Below are 20,734 nucleotides of genomic sequence, written 5' to 3'. Positions count from 1 at the left end.
TTTGTTTTTTGCAGCTGAGAGTCTTCAAACTAGCCAAGTCCTGGCCCACTCTGAACATGCTGATAAAAATCATCGGTAACTCAGTGGGTGCTTTGGGGAACTTGACCTTGGTGCTAGCCATCATCGTGTTCATCTTTGCTGTGGTGGGCATGCAGCTCTTCGGCAAAAGCTACAAGGAGTGTGTCTGCAAGATCAATCCGGAGTGTGAGCTACCCCGCTGGCACATGCACGATTTCTTCCACTCCTTCCTTATTGTCTTCCGTGTGTTGTGTGGGGAATGGATTGAGACCATGTGGGATTGTATGGAAGTAGCAGGACAGGCCATGTGCTTGATTGTCTTCATGATGGTCATGGTCATCGGAAATTTAGTGGTCAGTAAATGGTTACTGATGGTCTTTATTGGTTGCCTCTGGGTGGGGTAGAACATGGGGAGACCACAGGACTAGGGAGTAATGGTTTGTGAGTCTGTTCCAGCTCTGTTGGGGTCCTTCATGGCCTTTGACAGATGAACAGGCTTGTTGACTTCGGTAGCACAATGTTTGCTTGATTAAGGCCTTAAATGGTTGCCCACGAATAAAGCATCCCAGCACTTTCCAATGAAAGCTGGAGGTATGAAACCCTCAGTCAAAGGGGACAGACCCACACCCTGCCTGAGGGGGGAAAAGAAGCTTAAAAGGAGCAAAACCTGGCTTTTCGAACACCAGGAGAGGAGATAATTTGGTAGGCAGGGGAAGGTCCTGAGGTGTTAAAATCAGGTTGGAAGTTTCTTTTAAAATCTGCCCACTAGCTCAATCATGAGGTATGGTGGTGTGCAAGAATCGGCTGGTGAAACTGCACGGCCTGTTGTGTGGGAGGTTGGACTAGATCATGATGTTTCCTTCTGGTCTTAAATTTTATGAAGAAAAGTCTATGGAGGAAAGCGTAAGCAAGAATGAAGTAGTGTGAACAGTTGCACATCTTCAGAGTTGTGTTGTGAGCTCTGAGAGGACTTGTCTCACTAAGGGATTTTGACAAAATAAGTCTTGGGGACTATCACTAGATGTGGGCAAGGAAATAGACCTGGGAGCAATCACTCAAAATCCTAGATTTGGCCCATTTCCCTTGAGCCAGAGATGGGACCAAACCAGTAACACTGAATTTAAATCCCTCGGATGGCCACTGCTTAAATCCCTCTCTGCCATCCGCAGTCCGGCTCCTGCGAGGGGCTCTGTGTTGGGGACCCTGTCACCTGCCCCGAGCCCCTGCGCTGCACAGGGCGACCCCTTCATGGGATGCGTTGCAGGAGCAGCATCTTGTTCCTTGAGGCCTGTGGGTACCTCGATAGGTCCGTGGGACACCAGAGCTGGTTCTCAGTGCGGTGTTTGGAGGCTGAGCTCTGCAGCCTCTGTTAGCGTCAGCAGGACACGGGTGGCTAAATACTTATCTTCAGCTTTGGCAGCGTAACCCCTGTGTGTCAGCTCTGCCAAGCATGACCTCTTCTCCTTCAGGTGCTGAACCTGTTCTTAGCCTTGCTACTGAGCTCCTTCAGCGCAGACAACTTGGCAGCAACAGATGACGATGGGGAGATGAACAACCTGCAGATTTCTGTTATTCGCATCAAGAAGGGCATTGCCTGGACCAAGGCAAAAGTGCGCGAGTTCATGCAGGCTCATTTCAAGCAGAGGGAGGCAGACGAGGTCAAACCCTTGGATGAATTGTACGACAAGAAGGTGAACTGCATCGCTAACCATACAGGGGCTGATATCAACAGAGACATCGATTATCAGAAGAACGGCAATGGCACGACAAGTGGAATTGGGAGCAGTGTGGAGAAGTACATCATAGATGAAGATCACATGTCCTTCATCAATAACCCCAATCTCACTGTCCGTGTGCCTATTGCTGTAGGTGAATCGGATTTTGAAAATCTCAACACAGAAGATTTCAGCAGTGATACAGATCCCGATGGCAGCAAAGAGGTAGGATGAAATGCTAAAAATTCATTGTAGTCATTTGACCCTTGTGGGAATGCCTGGAAGCATCTTGGGAGGGAGAACTAGACAGTTCCAGTGTAAAACTTCTGTTTATATTATGACATTGTCTTTGCGCTCAAGATGGAAGTTTCTTGTGCTAGTTGCTCTGTGGAGAGCTACAAATACTTATATATAATGTAAATACTTAATATTGTCTGCCTTGTTAACGTGTGATGTAAGCTGGGTCTTAATGAGGTGAAGTGAGGAAACAACTTTCATTCCAGTAAATCTGGCAAACAAATTGCTGAGTCGTCATGAAGTTTGATATTTGTTGGGAACTAATTATAGGTTGGATTGGGTTTTATTTTGTGTTCAAGAAACTTGATGATACCAGCTCCTCTGAAGGTAGCACCATTGATATAAAGCCTGAAGTGGAAGAAGTCCCTGTGGAGGCACCAGAGGAGTATCTGGACCCAGACGCATGCTTCACAGAAGGTGAGCTGACTCTGAGAGTGGAAATCATAGAATCCCAGGGTGGAAGGGACCTCAAGGATCGTCTGGTACAGCCTTTCTTGGCAAAAGCTCGTTCTAGACAAGATGGCCCAGCACCCTGTCCACTTGAATCTTAAAAGTGTCTAATCTTGGGGAATCTCCCACTTCCTTGGGGAGATTATTACAATGGCTGATTGTTCTCACTGTGAAAAATTTTCCTTGTGTCCAGCTGTAATCTCACCACCGCCCCTTTTCTTTTCCATGTGACTCCTTGTAATAAGGGAGTGTCCATCTTCTTTGTAGCCACCTGTTAAATACTGGAACGTGGAGATAAGGTCTCCCCTGAGCCTTCCTTTCCCAAGGCTGAACAAACCCTGTTCTCTCAGCCTTTCCTCACACAGCAGCTTCCCTGGCCTTGGATCATTTTGGTGACCCTTCTCTGGACCCTCTCCAGCCTGGAGCCCTCCCCAGTTTTTTTTGTATAGCAGGGACCAAAACTGGGCGCAGTATTCCAGGTGTGGCCTGACCAGCGCTGAGCAGAGTGGGATAATGACTTCTTTCTCTCTGATGGCCATGTCCCTGGTGATGCAGCCCAGCATCCCGTTGGCTTTCTTTGCCGCAGCAGCACGCTGCTTGCTCACATTGAGCTTGTTGTCCATCAGGACCCCCAGGTCCTTTTCCCCAGAGCTGTTCCCCAGGTGGGTAGATCGCAGCTGGATGGGAAGCCTGCGAGCTGTTTCGGGAACCGGTCCACTCTAAGCTTTCACAGAATCACAGACTGGTGAGGGTTGGAAGGGCCCTCTGGAGATCATCTAGTCCAACCCCCCTGCCAGAGCAGGGGCACCTCCAGCAGTGGCACAGGTCGGCGTCCAGGCGGGTTTGGGATGGCTCCAAGGGGGGAGACTCCCCCCCCTCTCTGGGCAGCCTGTGCCCCTGCTCTGCCACCCTCACAGCAGAGAAGTTCCTCCTCATGTTTAGATGGAACTCCCTGTGGTCAAGTTTGTGCCCGTTCCCTCTTGTCCTATCACTGGGCACCACTGGAAACAGACTGTTCCCATCCCCCTGGCGCCCTCCCTTTGAGCGTTTATAATCATTGATAAGATCCCCCCCTCAGTCTTCTCTTCTCCAGATTAACAAGCCCCACGTCCCTCAGCCTTTCCTCGTCAGAAAGACGCTCCAGTCCCCTCATCATCATTGTAGCCCTTTGCTGGACTCTCTCCAGCAGATCCCTGTCCTTCTTGAACTGGGGAGCCACCAGCTGGACACGGTACTCCAGATGTGGCCTCCCCAGGGCAGAGCAGAGGGGGAGGATGACCTCCCTCCACCTGCTGGCCACACTCTTCTTGATGCCCCCCAGGATGCCATTGGCCGCCTTGGCCACCAGGGCACATTGCTGGCTTGTGGGCATCCTGTTGGCCACCAGGACTCCCAGGTCCCTTTCCATAGAGCTGCTCTCCAGGAAGTCAGCCCCCAACCTGTACTGATGCGTGGGGTTATTCCTCCCCAGATGCAGTACCCCACACTTGCCCTTGTTGAATTTCATAAGGTTCCTCTCCGCCCAACTCTCCAGCCTGTCCAGGTCACGCTGTATGGTGGCACAGCCTTCCGGTGTGTCAGGCACCCCTCCCAGTGTTGTGTCATCAGCAAACTTGCTGAGGGTACACTTCATCCCTTCATCCAGGTCATTGATGAATATATTGAACAGGACTGGACCCAGTACTGACCCCTGAGGGACACCACTTGTTACTGAAAGGCTTGGTCTCAGTCTAGGTCAGGGCTGGCTGTCAGCTTATTTTGAGACCCTTCTTGGACTCTGCATCACAGGTGAAGTAGTTCAGAAGAGTTTGTGAAGTGAAGCCTCAGAGGTGCAGTTGCCATCACAAGGAGGTAGATGACCTGTCGGTAGTGCAAGTTTGCAAAATGGATGCCTTGAGTACGGAGAAGGAGAAGAATCTGGCTTCTGGTCGGGTTTTTTTTTCTTCCCCTTCTGTCGCTGGCCTCAATGTCTTTCAGCAACTGATCCATTACGGGTATTCCCATGGCAAAGATACTTTAAATGGTTCAAGGTTATTTTGTCAGCAAGCTTTCCATTCCTCTCCTGTCAAGTGCATGGATACCTCACCAAATATAACGAGCTTAATCTGTTCACAAATTGATGTTAATTCAGGTGCCCAGATACAGAAGTGGCGAAAGTAATCATAAAGTCCTCAAGAATGCAAGAGTTTTAACTGAAACTCAACGTGTTTAATGTTCTTGGCATTAAAACTGCTTGAAGACAATGTCAATTTTATATTCTTACATTAAATTGCCTGTTACTTGACAAAATGAGGGCTTACGCTCCTGTGTGCACTATTCCCATTGCAGGTTGTATGCAGCGCTGTAAATGTTGTCAGGTCAATATTGAGGAAGGGCTGGGGAAGTCTTGGTGGACCTTGAGGAAGACTTGTTTTCTGATTGTGGAACACAATTGGTTTGAGACTTTCATCATCTTTATGATCCTACTGAGCAGTGGTGCTCTGGTGAGTAAAATACAGAAGTATGGTAGCCCAGTGGTGTTACGCCAGGGGACAGCTGATAGGGGAAGCTGTCTACAGGAAATTTGGTGAAAAAGCAAGCTGGGATGGTTCTTACCTGGAAAAAAACACAGCTCTATTGTGGCGGGTATCGTAGAAAAGTCTTTATTAATAGATTTTTCTTGAGTTTAAATGTAGACTGAAAGCCTGCAGATCTGGGTTCTGACCGTAGCTTGACCAGAAACATGAGGATTTTGGACAAAGTCAGCCTATGTCTATGTCTCATTTTGACATTACCGAACAAGAATGTTTTTCCCTTTCTTTAATTCCCCACATTTGCAGAACTTCTTGACCTCGTGGTGTAACATAGATACAAGTAATCACTATGTTTGTTTTCCCACACTACACTGTTTAGTAGATAGCATCGTACAACAAACAACTTCAAGCGGGTGTTGCTCATGATTTTTAGGACAGAAGTCCACAACAATTTGTGTCCCACAGCAGCAGCCTGGTTTTCTTCACATGCGCAGCTTTCGCAGCAATTAACAGCTTGATTGCCGACAGACTCAGCCCTCCTGGGTATGCTGAGCTGCGGAGAAAACCTGCCTGTGTGTGGCTGTGGTGATACTGGTTGCTGAATATTTAGATATAAAGGCTTATACTCCAATCCCTGAAAGCAGAGAAGTTCTTCTGTTATTTATTCAGGACTTCCCTTTTTTTTGGGTGGTGGGTTTTTTTTGGTTTGGCATTGTAATGTTGCAACTGCTAGAGCAGGTAAGGTGCACAGTATAAGAAATGCCATTCCACTGCTCATCTCGGCATCGTTTGAATAAGCTGGATAACAACATTGAACTGTGGTATAAATCCGATACAACGACACAAGTACCTGCTTATTTTCCAGGCTTTTGAGGATATTTACATAGAACAGAGAAAAACCATCCGGACCATCCTGGAGTATGCCGACAAGGTCTTCACTTACATTTTCATCCTGGAGATGTTGCTGAAATGGTGTGCTTACGGTTTCGTCAAGTTCTTCACAAACGCCTGGTGCTGGCTGGATTTCCTCATTGTGGCTGTATGTATCCTTTCCTCCTTATTTCTGGTTGGAAAAAAACGTTAGTTAGAAGAATGCTGGGGTAATGTTTTCTCCTGAGAAGTGTCCTAACTGAATCATATATTTAATGAGGATTCAATCCCAGGTATCTGTAAGTTTCCAAACCAAGGACGGAACCCTTGAGCCCGCTGGGCATTGCTAGCATTTGCTGCGAGACTGGAATTTCTGCCCTGCAGGTCCTAACGAGCCTGCAGAGACAAAGAAGAGTTTCCAGCCCTTGGCTCTTTTGCTCTGCTGAAAATACTGTTTCTAAGAGGCTGGTCCGCAAGTTGAGCTATTGGAGGGTGTAAGCAGTGGGAGAACTTGTGCAGATGTGGTATTCCTTGGTGACACCCTCTTTCTGTAATCATTATTTGCGTTATTATTGACGGGGGGAGGATGAGGCAGGCAAAATCTCCCCACCCCACCACCTAACGAGCTCTGTTGTTCTGAACATTGTGTGCATTTGTGAAAATATGAGTACTTTGAAAGTTTTATTATGCAAAATGAAGTTCAACATCATCCTCCCTCTGTCTAAAAGATCTGATGGCCCAGGAGAGAAAGAGCAGGACAGTACCAAACAAAGACAGCTTGCTGCTGAGATTGTAGCATGAACAAAGGAAATGGTCCAAAGGAAATGGTCGGTCTGGGCAGTTCAGCACATCAGTGCCCTGGAATTCCCCTGCAGAACATCTTGGTAGGGAGAATAAATTTGAGAGTTAAAAGAAGAAAGACTAGAGAGGGTCCAGCAAAGGGCTACAATGATGATGAGGGGACTGGAGCATCTTTCTTATGAGGAAAGGCTGAGGGACTTGGGGCTTTTTAATCTGGAGAAGAGAAGACTGAGGGGGGGATCTTATCAATGATTATAAGCGCTCAAAGGCAGGGTGCCAGGGGGATGGGAACAGTCTGTTTCCAGTGGTGCCCAGTGATAGGACAAGAGGGAACGGGCACAAACTTGACCACAGGGAGTTCCATCTAAACATGAGGAGGAACTTCTCTGCTGTGAGGGCGGCAGAGCAGTGGCACAGGCTGTCCAGAGAGGTGGGGGAGTCTCCCCCTCTGGAGCCCTCCCAAACCCGCCTGGACGCCGTCCTGCGCCACTGCTGGAGGGGCCCCTGCTCTGGCGGGGGGTGGGATGGGGGAGCTCCAGAGGGCCCTTCCAGCCCTCACCAGTCTGGGATTCCCTGTGATTAACAGAGAGAAGGGTTAGCAATGAACTTGGCTGTGAAGCGTAGCAAGGGCATTTTAAAATAAATGGAATTTTTGCTGTCAAAAGTGGCAGGAAATTACAGAATTCAATAGGATGTGAAGCCTAAAGAATTGCAAAAAGGGGAACTTCAGAATCCCAAGTGTTTGGATTCTTTTAAAACGTTTCATCACATCCAGTTGTGAATCAGTGTCCTTAGTGAATGTCCCAAGAGCAAGTATAAAAAAGAAAAAAATTAAAATTTTTCAAAGCTTCTCATTTGGAACATTTTGAATATGATTCAGTTATGCCAAGTTGCTGTTCAGTGACATTATCACTCTGGAAATATTTCTGAGTAGGTGGAGGAACTATGCTTGGAATTCAGGGGTAGAAGTGACTCAAGATGTCTACGTTTCCTGTGGAAAACTGAATTTTTAAATTTATTTTTTAAAAAAAAAAGTCTTCTCTGATTCCCTTAACACCTTTCCTTTTAACACACATCTTGAGGAAGTAACTCTTCTTTTCTGAAAATAACCCTGTATCTCTCTTAATGCCTGAAGATGAAATGCAAGTGCTAACACGGGAGCTCATGTGAGACACCGTCTATTTTTCTGTACTGCCTCGAGGACAGTGTTTCAGCAGACAAAATTCTTTGGGGTACAGGACTAAAAGGTCGACCAGCAGCTGAGCACACAAATAGCACTCGCAGTTCTTATGCTGCGTGTTGTGAGTTGAATTCCAGCTGTTGGGAACAAAGTGCAGTGTAATTGGCAGATGTGGTACAAGTTTCATTTGCTTCCCAAGTATCTGGCTGCTGGTGGGGTAAAGTCAAGGAACTTCCTGGCCAGGTAACGTGTTTCCAGGGAGCGAGCAAGTGCGTAGGTACAAGGAGCCTCAATTCCCTGTGCTTTCAGAGAAATCTCTCTTCACTTGCTACAGCGGGCAGGAGAATTGCACATTATTGTCTGCAAAGAATCTGAAATGTGAATTTGAGATGCCAAAATATTACTTGACACAATTGCAGCTGTGCGTCGTGTCCTGTACCTGTTAAATCACCTTTTTTTTTTTTAATAATAAATTTTCTAACGTGACATAGATGGGGTTTGAGTGAAGTCAGCGTGGCAGCTATGACTAATAAGCCTTTGCATCATAACAACGCTCTTGAATGTTATCTTTCAGGTTTGCTAGCATTGTCAAATAACCCTTCTCCTCTGATTCCCAAAGCTTGCGGGGTGTTTTTGTGAAGACAAAGTCTTTTTCTGGGTAATAACGAAGGCTTCTGCTTTTCAGTCAATCTGGAATTCCCTTTGTCTACCATCGGTGCCTGCTGTGTCTTCTGTCAGAGCGTCCCCAGAGAATAATGCTTAAAACCCCCATAACCCCACCGTTACCCCAGTTACTGGGTTGTGGTCGTTCCCTACTGGGGAGCCAGGCATTATCCAAGGGAAGAAGCTCTAAAAGTGAGGATTCGGTGAAGCCCGTACCCCGTGTTATCACAGGGTAAAACGCTCTGTTTTTCTGTATATGGACCTTAGAGCCCATACCTCAGAATCCCATCCAAGTTGTGAAATTTGGGACCAGGCCATTAATGTACTGGTGTTGCTGTGGGCTTGGTCCAGTCCTGAGGAGGCTGTTTTGGCTTCACCAAGGCTTTGTTGTAAACCTTTGGGAAACCCCTGGCATGGTTTGAATCGGTGTAATTTTAAAATCGGAAAATCACATGGAAAAACCACATTGCCATATATTGCGGCGACATGTTTTGGGGCAAATAAGAAGACAGTAAAAGCGTGAAGCATGTGCAGAGACAGTAACAGAAGATGAAATCTCTTGGGTTTTCCCGCATGTTATGTGTTTGAAATCACCCCGAAATTTCCTGAAATATGTGTGGAATAAGAATCATCCTGATAATTAATTTCACATTATTGTCTTACTATCCCTTTTTTAAAAAAGAATGATAAATAGGAAATGTCCTATTCTGAGAATTAAGCTAACCCCTCCACCTGTTACAGGAGGAGGTATCATGTTTTTCCATTATTTGTTTCTGTATATTGATGTCTTTTTTTTCTTTTCCCTGAAAAAGGGCTGACATATCTGTTTCTTATCCATGTCTGTAATGTGATACTGGCCTGAAGTGGAAAATAGTGGGATGCGGGTGAAATGGTGTCTGTAGATGCTGTTTACATCTGGCCAAGTCACGTCTGATCTATCTAAAGAGTTTTGTGGGGGGAGAGGGCTGCTGCCCTAAACACACGTGCCAGGTCGAAAAGTAGATGGCCCCGTGCTTCTGGGGCTTAATCCTGCGGGACCTGGTGCTGCCCTCCGTACCGGCCGGTTGAGGATGTTCAGTAATTCACAAGTGTACAGCCTGAATCTGATTCCAGGCTGCTAAAGAAAATAGGTTGTCTTTGTGGTTGTGGTGTTGAAAAAGGGATGGTGGGGGGGAATACAGGGGGGAAAAAAGAGATATAGGGGGGAAAAAAGAGATATAGGGGGGGAAAGGGGGATATGGGGAGGCAAGGGGTATTGGTGAAAAAACGGGGATATTGGGGGGAAAAGGGGGATAAAGGGGAAAAGGGGGATATGGGGGGGAAGGGTATATAGGAAAAATAGAAATACTTGGGGGAAAAAGGGGATATAGGAAAAAGGGGGATAAGCGGGGAGAAAAAGGGGGATATGTGGGGGAAAAGTGGGATATATGGGGGGAAAAAAAGGATATGGGGAGAGAGAATGGGATATGGGGAGAAAAAAGGGATATGGAGGGGGGAAAAAAGGGCTATAGGAAAGCCGTCCCCAACTGTGTCATCATTTTGGTGTCTGAGCCCGAGGAACCACGCCATCGCTGTGTGCCTCAACTTGCCTGGCTGTGCATCCTCCTCCTCCTCCTCCCCCAGGGAGGGAAGCTCACCAATGTCACTGCAGCTTCAAGCAGGCAATAAAAAAAGCGCAGGGCAGTCGCTCGGTTTGAGGGGCAGAGCGCACACAGCCGTCCGTTGGTTTTCAGGCAGTAAAAGTTGGGGTCAGGGGGGGAGAGTGGGGTGGTCAGCACTCAGGTTTTTCGTGATTTTGGCAGAAGCCAGCTCAGGCTCCCGGCCGGCCCCGAGGCCATGGCGGGGGGGACACCTCGGCAGGAGCAGGGTGTTCAGGTTGAGCGCAGTTTGTGCAGTGTGTGTATTTATCTGTATTCTTTCTCATAGGTACCTTTAACATTTGTCTGGCTTAAATTTAATGGGCGCCGCCGGGATCCTGCAGACAGGAAAGGGCGAGGGTAAGGTTTTTGTCATCGTTTGGGCTCTTCCTTCCGACAGACCCCTTCTCCGTCTGTGTGTCTCTGCCTCTCTCTCACTTATCTTTCCCCTATGTCCTTCTCTTATGCCTTTCTCAACCGCATTATTTCCTTCCAGGTCGTTTCAGTCAAGTGAAGTAGGCAGCTGGTGTCATGGCTTCGGTATTTACTATGGGGGCGGCCCAGGCTGGCCGGCTGGGCTGGGCGATCAGTGCTAGGGGAATCGTTCTAACAGTCTGGAACCTTTTTTTTCTTTTTTTTCTTTCTTTCTTTCTTTTTTTTTTTTTCTTTTCTTTTTTTCTCTATTTTCTGTGTAGGTCTCTTTAGTCAGCCTTATAGCTAATGCCTTGGGCTACTCGGAACTAGGTGCCATAAAGTCCCTTAGGACACTAAGAGCTTTGAGGCCTTTAAGAGCGTTGTCCCGATTTGAGGGGATGAGGGTAAGATGCCATTAGCAGCTGATCCTTCTGCATGCCTGTGGAGCGGTTTTTTTTAAGCATGCTAGAACTGATCAAAACTGGTGGAAAGAGAATTCCAAAGAGAATCATGATGCAGCCGCTGACTCAATCACCTCTACTGTGGATGTCCCTGCACCCTGCCCACTGCCGCACCCTCCCCTCTTAAGAAAGGGAGACGCATTAAGCTGCCTCATTACATTAATTACTGGCCCAAACCACATGCCATTTGTAGACGATGTTAACACTTGGCTGTTCTCATTTAGCCTGGCTTTTACCTCTAGCATCCGAGGGGGCTTCTCAGCTGTGACCCTTCTTACCTAGGGAGAATCACCAGGTGCAAAGAAGCAGAATTGGACCCACCGCAGTGTCTCCAGCCCCCCGAGGGGTTGGCCGCTGGTGGAATTGGACTGAAAGACTCTATCAGAGGGGTTTTTAAAAACACAATCTGCCCGCAAGGGGGTGAGAGGATCGCTCAGGCCTTCAGGAAGGGACTGGCGGGAGCTCAGCTGCTTGAAAAAAAGGCTTTGGTTTAATTCCTCTTGTTGCACCTTGTTGTTCTCGGTCCAGTCTGGTAGTGACTGGAAGCCTTGTCTGAGAGCGAAGCTTTTCCTTTCCACTCCCTCCCTTTTACCATGCTTTATGGTCCCCTGTCCTGTCACTGTGGAACCAGCAGCGAAGCACAAGCAAAGCATTGAACTTAACAAGCTTTCCTCAAATTGTTAGACAGCACCTCTCTCTCGGGGACTTGAAATTACTGCAGCGTCTCGTTACTTTGCCACTAATACTCTGCATTTTAGTGCTTTTTTTTCCATTTGGGATTGACTGAGTCTTATAAGAACATCCAAAAAAAAAATTGTATGTTTCTCTTAAGTAAAGGGTGTGTTGTATTAATGGGTTTCCCAGTTGCTCTCAGAACAGTAACGTAGGTCTTCCGTGCTAAATCACAGTTAGCTCACAACTGCAGATAGTACCAGAGATAAATTAGGTATTTTTAAAAAAAGGGAAGGGAATAGCAGTCTCACGTGTTACTTCACTGGAGAGATTCCACCTGGATCCTTCTGATCTCCTTGGAATTTGTTGTACAGAAACTGAGCACATACCCCAGTGCGAGAGAGGGAATGAAGGGATCAGGAATCCTCAATTCCATAGGAAGCGATAGGAGAAAATTATATCGTAACAAATCCAAAGAGGGTTGTTTCTTCCCTACTATGTTATCCTGCTGCTATTTCTTTGTGTCACATAGCCTAATTCTAAACTTTATAATACAGGCACAAAGGATGAAAACTTCCATCGGTGCAAAGCCGGAGCTTTTGCTGGGCTGGGTTCGGGTCCCACCTAAGGGTGTGATCACAAAGGAACAGACTTAGTGCTAAACCTGTAGATATTAAAAGCTGGTTTTAAGCCGTGCTGGAGAGAAGCTGTGATTTCTAATGCACAATCAGGAAATTCTCATGCTTAAAGTGGGGGATTTTCACCAGTGCAAAGCCGATAGGGAGTTATGACTGCAGCCCTCTTAGTTACCTCAACCCAATTATTTTTCCTTTGAAAGTGTTGCTGCCCCATACAACCAGAACAATTCTCCTGAGCCAGAGAATAGAGATTTGAAATGCCTTTGCAAAGGAAACATAAAATGTAGTTCTTTGCTTTTCTCTCCTCCATAGTAATCTGCATTTTCAAGAGCTTGCTCTGCTCTTAAATTATTCAGGAAGTTTGACAGTAATGCTATGAAACATGCATGCGTTTTTGTCAGTCTGCACACAAAAGCCATGTTCCTTCTCTCACATCTTTTTGAACACCATATAAATTAACCGTAGTGTTAGTGACCCTGTTTCAGGAGGATTTGATGCCTTTTTTCGTTGCCTGTGATAAACCGGGATAAAGCAGCGTATTGATAACCAATGAATCTGAAGCCAAAAAGGCGTGCTGCTGCTGTGGTGGAGCATCCTATTCTGGGGGACAGAGCCCGTCTGGAGGGCCTGCCTCTAATCTCTGTCTTTATACCCCCCTGATGACATTTAAGAGTTGTTGTAACACTACTCACTGTCTAGATCACTGCTGTCTTCAATTTTCCTGCGTGCTTGCTGCGACGGAGGGCAGGTGCTTGCTGCAGAGCGCATCGTGTGGGTGGTGGCTGCATCCAGATGTGGTAGGAGGAGGAGGGACACTTGATGGTGGCCAGGACCGGTTGTGGAGTCCCGAATCACAGTGTATCGAGAAGCCTTTCAAAACTAAGGCAAAGGGGTAAAAACAGTTTAGGTTCTGTTCATCTATTAAAGGAATCTAAATTAGGAGATCATAATAAAAGATTTAATATCCTGCTGACCTAACTCTATTAAAAGCCTGATAGCTTACAGCTTGTCACGTGTTGGCCAGGGATGCTGAGGGACATGGTGCTCCCGCTCTCCCGAAAGGCTAAATTTAGGAGACGGTGGAAGATACGAGGTCTGACCAAACCTGTTATCGCTTCCCGCTGTGTTTGCTGCAGTTTGGAGGAAGGAACATGGCTTTTCTGTCTTCTTGAGCCTGCATAGCTGCATGCTCAGCTGTCTGCCTGAGACAACATGATTGGCCTTGCTTGGTCACCAATACGATCTTGATGTTTCCAGCGACTCACTGCTTAGTCTTACCAGAGCAACGCTGGGCTTGGTCCTGTCCCCACCGGCCTCGGTGCCACCGGGTTTGCTGGCGAGCTCGGTGGGAGCAGGAGGCAGGCTTCGAAGTGACAACAGCCTTGTTTGCAAGTGGGGAATGGCCGTAAGGGCCACTGGCTGCTGAGACCCGTCAAATCCATGAGCAGAAGCGTCCTCAGACGCGGCTCTGAGAAAATTGTAGCTAGGAGCCTGTTTGTTACGAAGAAGAGAGTCTGAGCCTCGCTCAGTAACGTCCCCCTCTCCCTTTTGGCAAATGAAATTATTTAAGATAACGGTTGTTTAACTAAAGAAGTGACAATCCAAAATCAAACCCAGTAAATCTAACCAGCTGGCCTGTTTTGGTTTAAAAACAGAGCTGCAGTAGGTGGCTTTTCAGCAGAATTTTTTACCGCTTGGAATAAGTTCACTGCCAACTTCTGCGTGGAGTAAATGCCACAGATCTGTCAGTGGCCTTACCTCCTATTCCCCCCCAAAAAACAGCTGTATTGATGCTTGCTGTTTCCTGCCTTGTGTTTTATACTGAAACTTTTTCCCACCCCTTCCAACACAGGTGGTTGTCAACGCCTTGGTTGGCGCTATCCCTTCCATTATGAATGTGTTGTTGGTCTGCCTTATCTTCTGGCTGATTTTCAGCATTATGGGGGTTAACCTGTTTGCCGGGAAATATCATTACTGCTTTAATGAAACAGCTGAGGAGCGCTTTGAAATAGATATTGTTAACAACAAGACAGACTGCGAAGCACTGATGCCACCCAACTCCACTGAGATTCGATGGAAGAACGTGAAAATTAACTTTGACAATGTCGGGGCAGGATATCTGGCTCTTCTGCAAGTTGTAAGTTTTGCTTTTGCCATCTCCCTAGTAGTGGTAAATGCGAGCTGCTTCTAATGCATTTGGACTGCTTCCCTCTCTTCATGAAATACCGTGTCCTACTCCCCCTGGCTCGGGTTTGGGTGTGGGATAAAATTGCCATTTTATCTGTTATCCCTTTGCCTAATACGGGTCTCCCCGCAGAGCAGGTGGCCCCAACTCTGCTCTTCCAAGAGTCTACCAAACCTGTGAGACAACAGTAACCCTGGTTAGATTCATTTAGATTTGTTTCATTTGGATTAAATGAAATATTTAGGTAATACTAAAGTTCAGTATACAGAGCGATGAAGACTGCCAGGGAACCTGTGATATAGCTTGCACAAATCAGATGTGGTGAATTCTGTCTGAGAGAATGTGTGTTTTCTTTGCTAGGCTACTTTCAAGGGCTGGATGGACATCATGTATGCAGCAGTTGACTCCAGAAAGGTAAGGTGCATGACCGCACAGAGTCTCACCCCCCAGTGCTTCACTCTGCTATTTTGCTTTGGTAAAATCGAGACTAAAAATTGTAGAGCTGAGCTTATGTTCTGTAGGCAATGCTGCAATTGTTCCATTTGCTCTGTTCGTGTGATAAGTTAAAAGCTGCTCAAGAAAATGCCGGAAAGGGCAGGGTTCTGGTTGCTTTAGGGGCAGGGAAACTCCTGCTGGAGCAGAAATGCAGTGAAGAGAGGAATACAATGAGGCTATATATTTCATCAGCAGAATAAATTATGGGGAGGAGTTAGCTCGGAGGTCCTCCATGAACACTGCATCTGCATGGGAGCCCAGGTGTCGGTTAAATCCAGTTTTGAAATGATGTCTGGGTCAGACCTCGCTCTTCAGGCGCTTTTCTTGTTCTTGCATGCTGGAATCATGCAAATACCATTATTTCCTTTTTGCTTTCTACTGCATTTTTTCCTTCTCTTCTCTTGGTTTTATATGAAAAGATTTTAAAATTGATTTCCTTGTCCTACACTGAATGCAGGGTTGGAAACAAGAAGTGTGACTGTCAGGACAGTGTGAGAAATTATGTTCTCTTTTTGATCAGCTGATGGTCTGGCACGTCCCCCTTCAAAAGAAAGAATGTCATCTTCACTTTGACAGTGCTTGTCATTAAAATGATCATTTCCTCTGTGATTTGCAAATTACCTGTATATTTTATGGGCACTGACCTCATTTACAGTGAAAGTCAGTTTAAACTGTAGCATATTATATTTCTGAAAATTACATCACCACCCTCCCAGTATATATATACATGGTATGTACACACAATATACATGCGTATAGCTTTGCTTTACTTCAAACAGTGTGAGGACATGATTTTTCCATCTATAACTACAGTGTTATAAAGCATGACTGCTTACAGGGGAATACTTCGAAACATGACCAATCTCATTTTGACTATATTTGTGCAATGTCTTTGAAGTGTCATTTATTTCTTTTCTCCTCTCCCGTTCAGCAAGAAGAGCAACCCAAATATGAGGACAACATTTACATGTACATATATTTTGTTATCTTCATTATCTTTGGCTCCTTTTTCACCCTGAACTTGTTCATTGGTGTCATCATTGACAACTTCAATCAACAAAAGAAAAAGATAAGTGATCTGTGTTTGCTGATTAGTAGGGGAGCCAAGACCTGTTAGAGGAATATTGAGTCTTCGGACTGATGGGGTTTTTCTGCAAAATAAAGACCAAGGACCTTCAGCCGGGGGCACGAGCCCTCCCCCCTTAAAGCCGTGGGCTGCGGAGCCACGGTGACATGGTGCCGCACTCCCTACCCAGCCCCATGCGGATGGGCAGAAGAGGCTCGGGGAGTCCAAGAGGCAGCTTGAAGCTTTGTGTAGAACTCTACCCAGACGCGACATTTTCCCTAGACTACATTTTCATGCATTTCTGGGGTTTTTTTTCCACCTTGACTAAAATATACAGACTGGAAGCAAGATGTCTTCCTTGCCCCTCGCTCCCTCTCCCGTTTCTCTGTAAGTCAAGCTGAGGTTTGCAAGTATACCCGCTAAATGGCCTTACACCTCTGGCCTTGTCACAAATGAGGGGGGATGGGGAAGGAGGCAGTGCAGTAAAACAGGTTATTCGTAGGAAAAATACTGTTTTCTTTAAAAGAAAATCAGTACGCCTTGGGTATTAGTAGAAGTTATTTCTATCTAAAATAGCTGCCACCAACTTCCCATCTGGCAGGTATCCTCATGACTTAGCTGGGATGTTATTCCTTTCCCTTCTGGTGTATGAGCTGATTGTAACCAGTTTTCCTTTTGCCTCTTTACTTTGGAGGTCAAGATATTTTCATGACAGAAGAACAAAAGAAGTACTATAATGCCATGAAAAAACTGGGCTCAAAGAAGCCTCAAAAACCTATTCCCCGACCTCTGGTGAGTGTGTTATAAAGGGAACTGAGGGGAAAAAAAATGCAGAGTAGACTTTCAGAGGAGCTTAGACTCCAAGAGCATCCTTTGTTCTAACTCATGCTGGTCTCCACATCACCATGTTCTTGTCGTTATAATTCAGGTATGATCTGAGAAAGGTTAAAATGCTGCCTCTGGGGTGATGTTAATCAGTTGGCTCACTTGATTCCACAAAACAAGCTGCAAACCCTGTCCAGCTGAGAGGCTCTAGATGGAGAGTGGGAAGCCTCCTGGCATTAGTGAGCGGGGTCTTGGACAATCAGGCAGCCATATGGGTTACATCCATTGAGACCTAAGCGTGTTTCCCTGCCTTCTGAAAGGCTCTGTGCGGGTTATCAGGCCCTTAAATGCTGTGGTGGATAAGGCATCCTGCTGCTGGGACTAGACTGCTGCCAGGACACAAGAGAGGTGGTTGAAATCTAGTTCAGGTACTCTGCAGCCAGTCACCACTGCAAAGTAGACCTGGCTGCCTTCTCCGGCTGTGAATGGAAGGGCATCGCCCTGCCTTTGGCCTCAACAAAGGGGAAGATACGCCGGTAACAGGGTTGTGGTAGCATGTTTGGAGTATAAATAATCACATTTTCCTATCTTTCCCATAAACACATTGAATCATGGCTAGAGTTTGCCTTGAAAGCTTCCTAAGATACTGAAAAAACTTATGTCCTCATCCCTGTTTCCACCAACAGTGAAATAATTTGTTGACTAATGGTAGATTCTCATTCAAACTTGTTTGGTTCACCGTCTCTCTCCTGTTGCACAGAACCGCATCCAAGGAGCTGTCTTTGACTTTGTTACTCAGCAAGCATTTGATATAGTCATCATGATGCTCATTTGCCTCAACATGGTGACCATGATGGTGGAGACGGACACACAAAGCAAGCAGATGGAGGACATCCTTTACTGGATCAACCTGGTGTTTGTCATCTTCTTCACCTGTGAGTGTGTGCTGAAGATGTTCGCCTTGCGGCACTATTATTTCACCATCGGGTGGAACATTTTTGACTTCGTGGTTGTGATTCTGTCCATCGTGGGTAAGTGCGACACCAGTTAGGTAGAGGTCTGTGAGTGCTAGGCTGTCTTGCTGTTTGCAGAGTAGAGCACATCCTTGTCTTCGGAGGGGATATGTAGGTACCAGGACTTCTAGGTTCTCTTTTTAGCCTGGTGAAGAGACTGTGGCAGAATTTGGCAGCTTGATGTCCTGACTAATGCACCCTCCTCCCTCTGTTCTGGCATTCATTTCCAGTTGTGTGCAGTAAAACACTTGACAATTACGCTCCCTGTCTTTAAAAACAGAAGGTTTACTCGCCTCACCCGAACGTTATGATGCTTGCTAACCACTGAAAATAGCGTTGCAGTGCTTCCTACATCAGCATGTGATTTGCACTCCTCTCTTCAGTTTGGTTGAATGTTGAATCAACCAGTTTCCTCCAACAGGTTTTTGGGTTTTAGTGGCTGATCTTTAAAATATGCATAACCTCATAAATACAATAGACTCACTCAAAAATCTTGGCTGCACACAGCTCTGCCCAGGGGTACTGACAAAACACCGACATTTAGAGACTGCCCTGCGGTCTGAAACTCAGATCCAGGTTTGTTTGCTGCTTGAAATAAGATTTATCTTACATACTTTTTTAGCAGCTTCAAAATAGAGTCTGTAGCTTGACTCCTGTGGGCACCGAGAGCTAGATGCCTCCAAGAAACAACTCGTCCATCCTTATCCAGGTGGGACGAATCGCTCTGCAGCTGTACCTCCCTCCCTCTCCGTTTAGGAGAACTACTTAGGGACCCAGAGCAGCTAGCTGAGAGTTAGCTGCCTGAAGGTGAGGCCTCTTAATTGCAGAGTCCTTTTGAAAACGTGACCAAGGTGTCCTGCATGCCCAATCCCTTGACTAGGTTGAGAAGAAGCAGCAGACTGCACATCTCCATTGTCACACTTTTCCCTTTTCTTCTTCTTTAGGAATGTTCCTGGCTGAAATCATTGAGAAGTATTTTGTGTCGCCCACTCTCTTCCGAGTCATCCGACTGGCTCGCATTGGACGTATCCTGCGTTTGATCAAAGGAGCCAAAGGGATCCGCACCTTGCTTTTTGCCTTAATGATGTCCTTGCCTGCCTTGTTCAACATTGGCCTCTTGCTGTTCTTGGTCATGTTCATCTTCTCCATCTTTGGCATGTCAAACTTTGCCTACGTCAAGCATGAGGCTGGCATAGATGATATGTTCAACTTTGAGACCTTTGGCAACAGCATGATCTGCTTGTTCCAGATCACCACATCGGCTGGTTGGGATGGCCTGCTGCTGCCAATCCTGAACCGGCCTCCAGACTGTGACCTAGACAAGGAGCACCCTGGGAGTGGTTTTAAGGGGGATTGTGGGAACCCTTCGGTGGGGATATTTTTCTTTGTGAGTTATATCATCATCTCCTTCCTGATCGTGGTCAACATGTACATTGCCATCATCCTTGAGAACTTCAGCGTGGCAACGGAGGAGAGTGCAGATCCACTAAGTGAGGATGACTTTGAGACCTTCTATGAGATCTGGGAGAAATTCGACCCTGATGCCACACAGTTCATAGAGTACAGCAAGCTCGCAGACTTTGCTGATGCTTTGGAACATCCTCTCCGCGTCCCCAAACCCAACACCATTGAACTCATTGCCATGGACCTGCCCATGGTAAGTGGAGACAGGATCCACTGTTTAGACATCCTGTTTGCCTTCACCAAACGTGTCCTGGGGGACAGTGGAGAGCTGGATATACTGAGACAACAGATGGAGGAAAGGTTCGTGGCATCCAACCCTTCCAAAGTGTCTTATGAGCCTATCACAACTACGCTGCGGCGTAAGCAGGAAGAGGTTTCAGCAGTGGTTATCCAGAGGGCTTACAGGGCTCGATTGGTGCGACGGGGCTTTATTAGCCGCAGGCCTGTCTCCACAAAACTGGAAAATGGAGGAACAAACAGGGAGAAAAAAGAAGGCACCCCGTCTACTGCATCCCTCCCGTCGTATGACAGTGTCACCAAGCCCGAGAAGGAGAAACAGCAGCGGGCGGAGGAAGGAAGACGAGAAAGAGCGAAAAGACAAAAAGACGTCAGGGAATCCAAGTGTTGAGACAAAATAATAGAATTGTACAAATTAAAATAATTTGCAAGTGAAAAGATTGTTTACAAACTTCATGAAATATATCAATACAGAACAGCTGTGGAGACACTTACCTGAAGATCTTATACCAAACATAGTCTGCTTACTGTGTGACAGCGTTGCATCTAAAGCAGTGACCTACCACCTGTTTAAAGGACCCTTGTAAACAAACATTTAAACACAAAAAAAAGGAAAAAAAAATGGATTTTCTATTGTTCGGGCAGGTGGATACTGCATGTTCCACATCAGTCAATGCAACTTAGGACAAACAAGCAAAATAAAACACACACACACACACACACACACACACACAGAGAAACAAAACCCGCTGCTGGGATTCATATATTTTCCAAAGCAGCCAAAAATGGATTTTATTTTCCCGTTTTGTTGATTATTATTGAAAGAAAACCCAAAACTCACAATCTTAAAGGGTTTGTTCATGCAAAACTAGATTTGCATTTAGTTAAGCAGCAAAAAAAACAAAGAAAAAACAGAAAAAGTTAATATAAGTAAAACAAAAAAAAAAAGGAAAAAAGAAACAAACCACCCATTTAGCCCATGCCATTGAATTGTCATAGTTTATTTGATATTTATTATCTGCATTCTACTTTCTACATGGGCTTTACTTGGTTTGGGAGATGGGGTCATTGGGTACCTTCAGCCTGAAGAAAGCTCAGGCTGATTTACACCCCCCCACCC

General features: G+C 46.2%; 1 protein-coding gene across 1 annotated transcript in view; it reads left to right on the top strand.

Moving 5' to 3' along the window:
* The window catches only part of SCN8A (sodium channel, voltage gated, type VIII, alpha subunit), a 48,432-nt gene extending 28,386 nt beyond the window's left edge, over positions 1–20,046 (top strand). The window contains 12 exon segments of the mRNA XM_009883170.1: positions 15–371; positions 1,488–1,958; positions 2,330–2,447; positions 4,809–4,963; positions 5,859–6,032; positions 10,840–10,962; positions 14,182–14,466; positions 14,875–14,928; positions 15,941–16,078; positions 16,763–16,867; positions 17,661–17,931; positions 18,858–20,046. Coding sequence (XP_009881472.1) covers positions 15–371; positions 1,488–1,958; positions 2,330–2,447; positions 4,809–4,963; positions 5,859–6,032; positions 10,840–10,962; positions 14,182–14,466; positions 14,875–14,928; positions 15,941–16,078; positions 16,763–16,867; positions 17,661–17,931; positions 18,858–20,005 — 3,399 coding nt within the window. The 3' untranslated portion in view covers positions 20,006–20,046.
* Positions 20,047–20,734: the final 688 nt, after the last annotated feature.

Source organism: Charadrius vociferus, unplaced genomic scaffold, assembly GCF_000708025.1.
Source record: "Charadrius vociferus isolate BGI_N301 unplaced genomic scaffold, ASM70802v2 scaffold564, whole genome shotgun sequence".
NCBI lineage: Eukaryota > Metazoa > Chordata > Aves > Charadriiformes > Charadriidae > Charadrius > Charadrius vociferus.
This window is presented reverse-complemented; position numbering and strand designations above follow the sequence as displayed.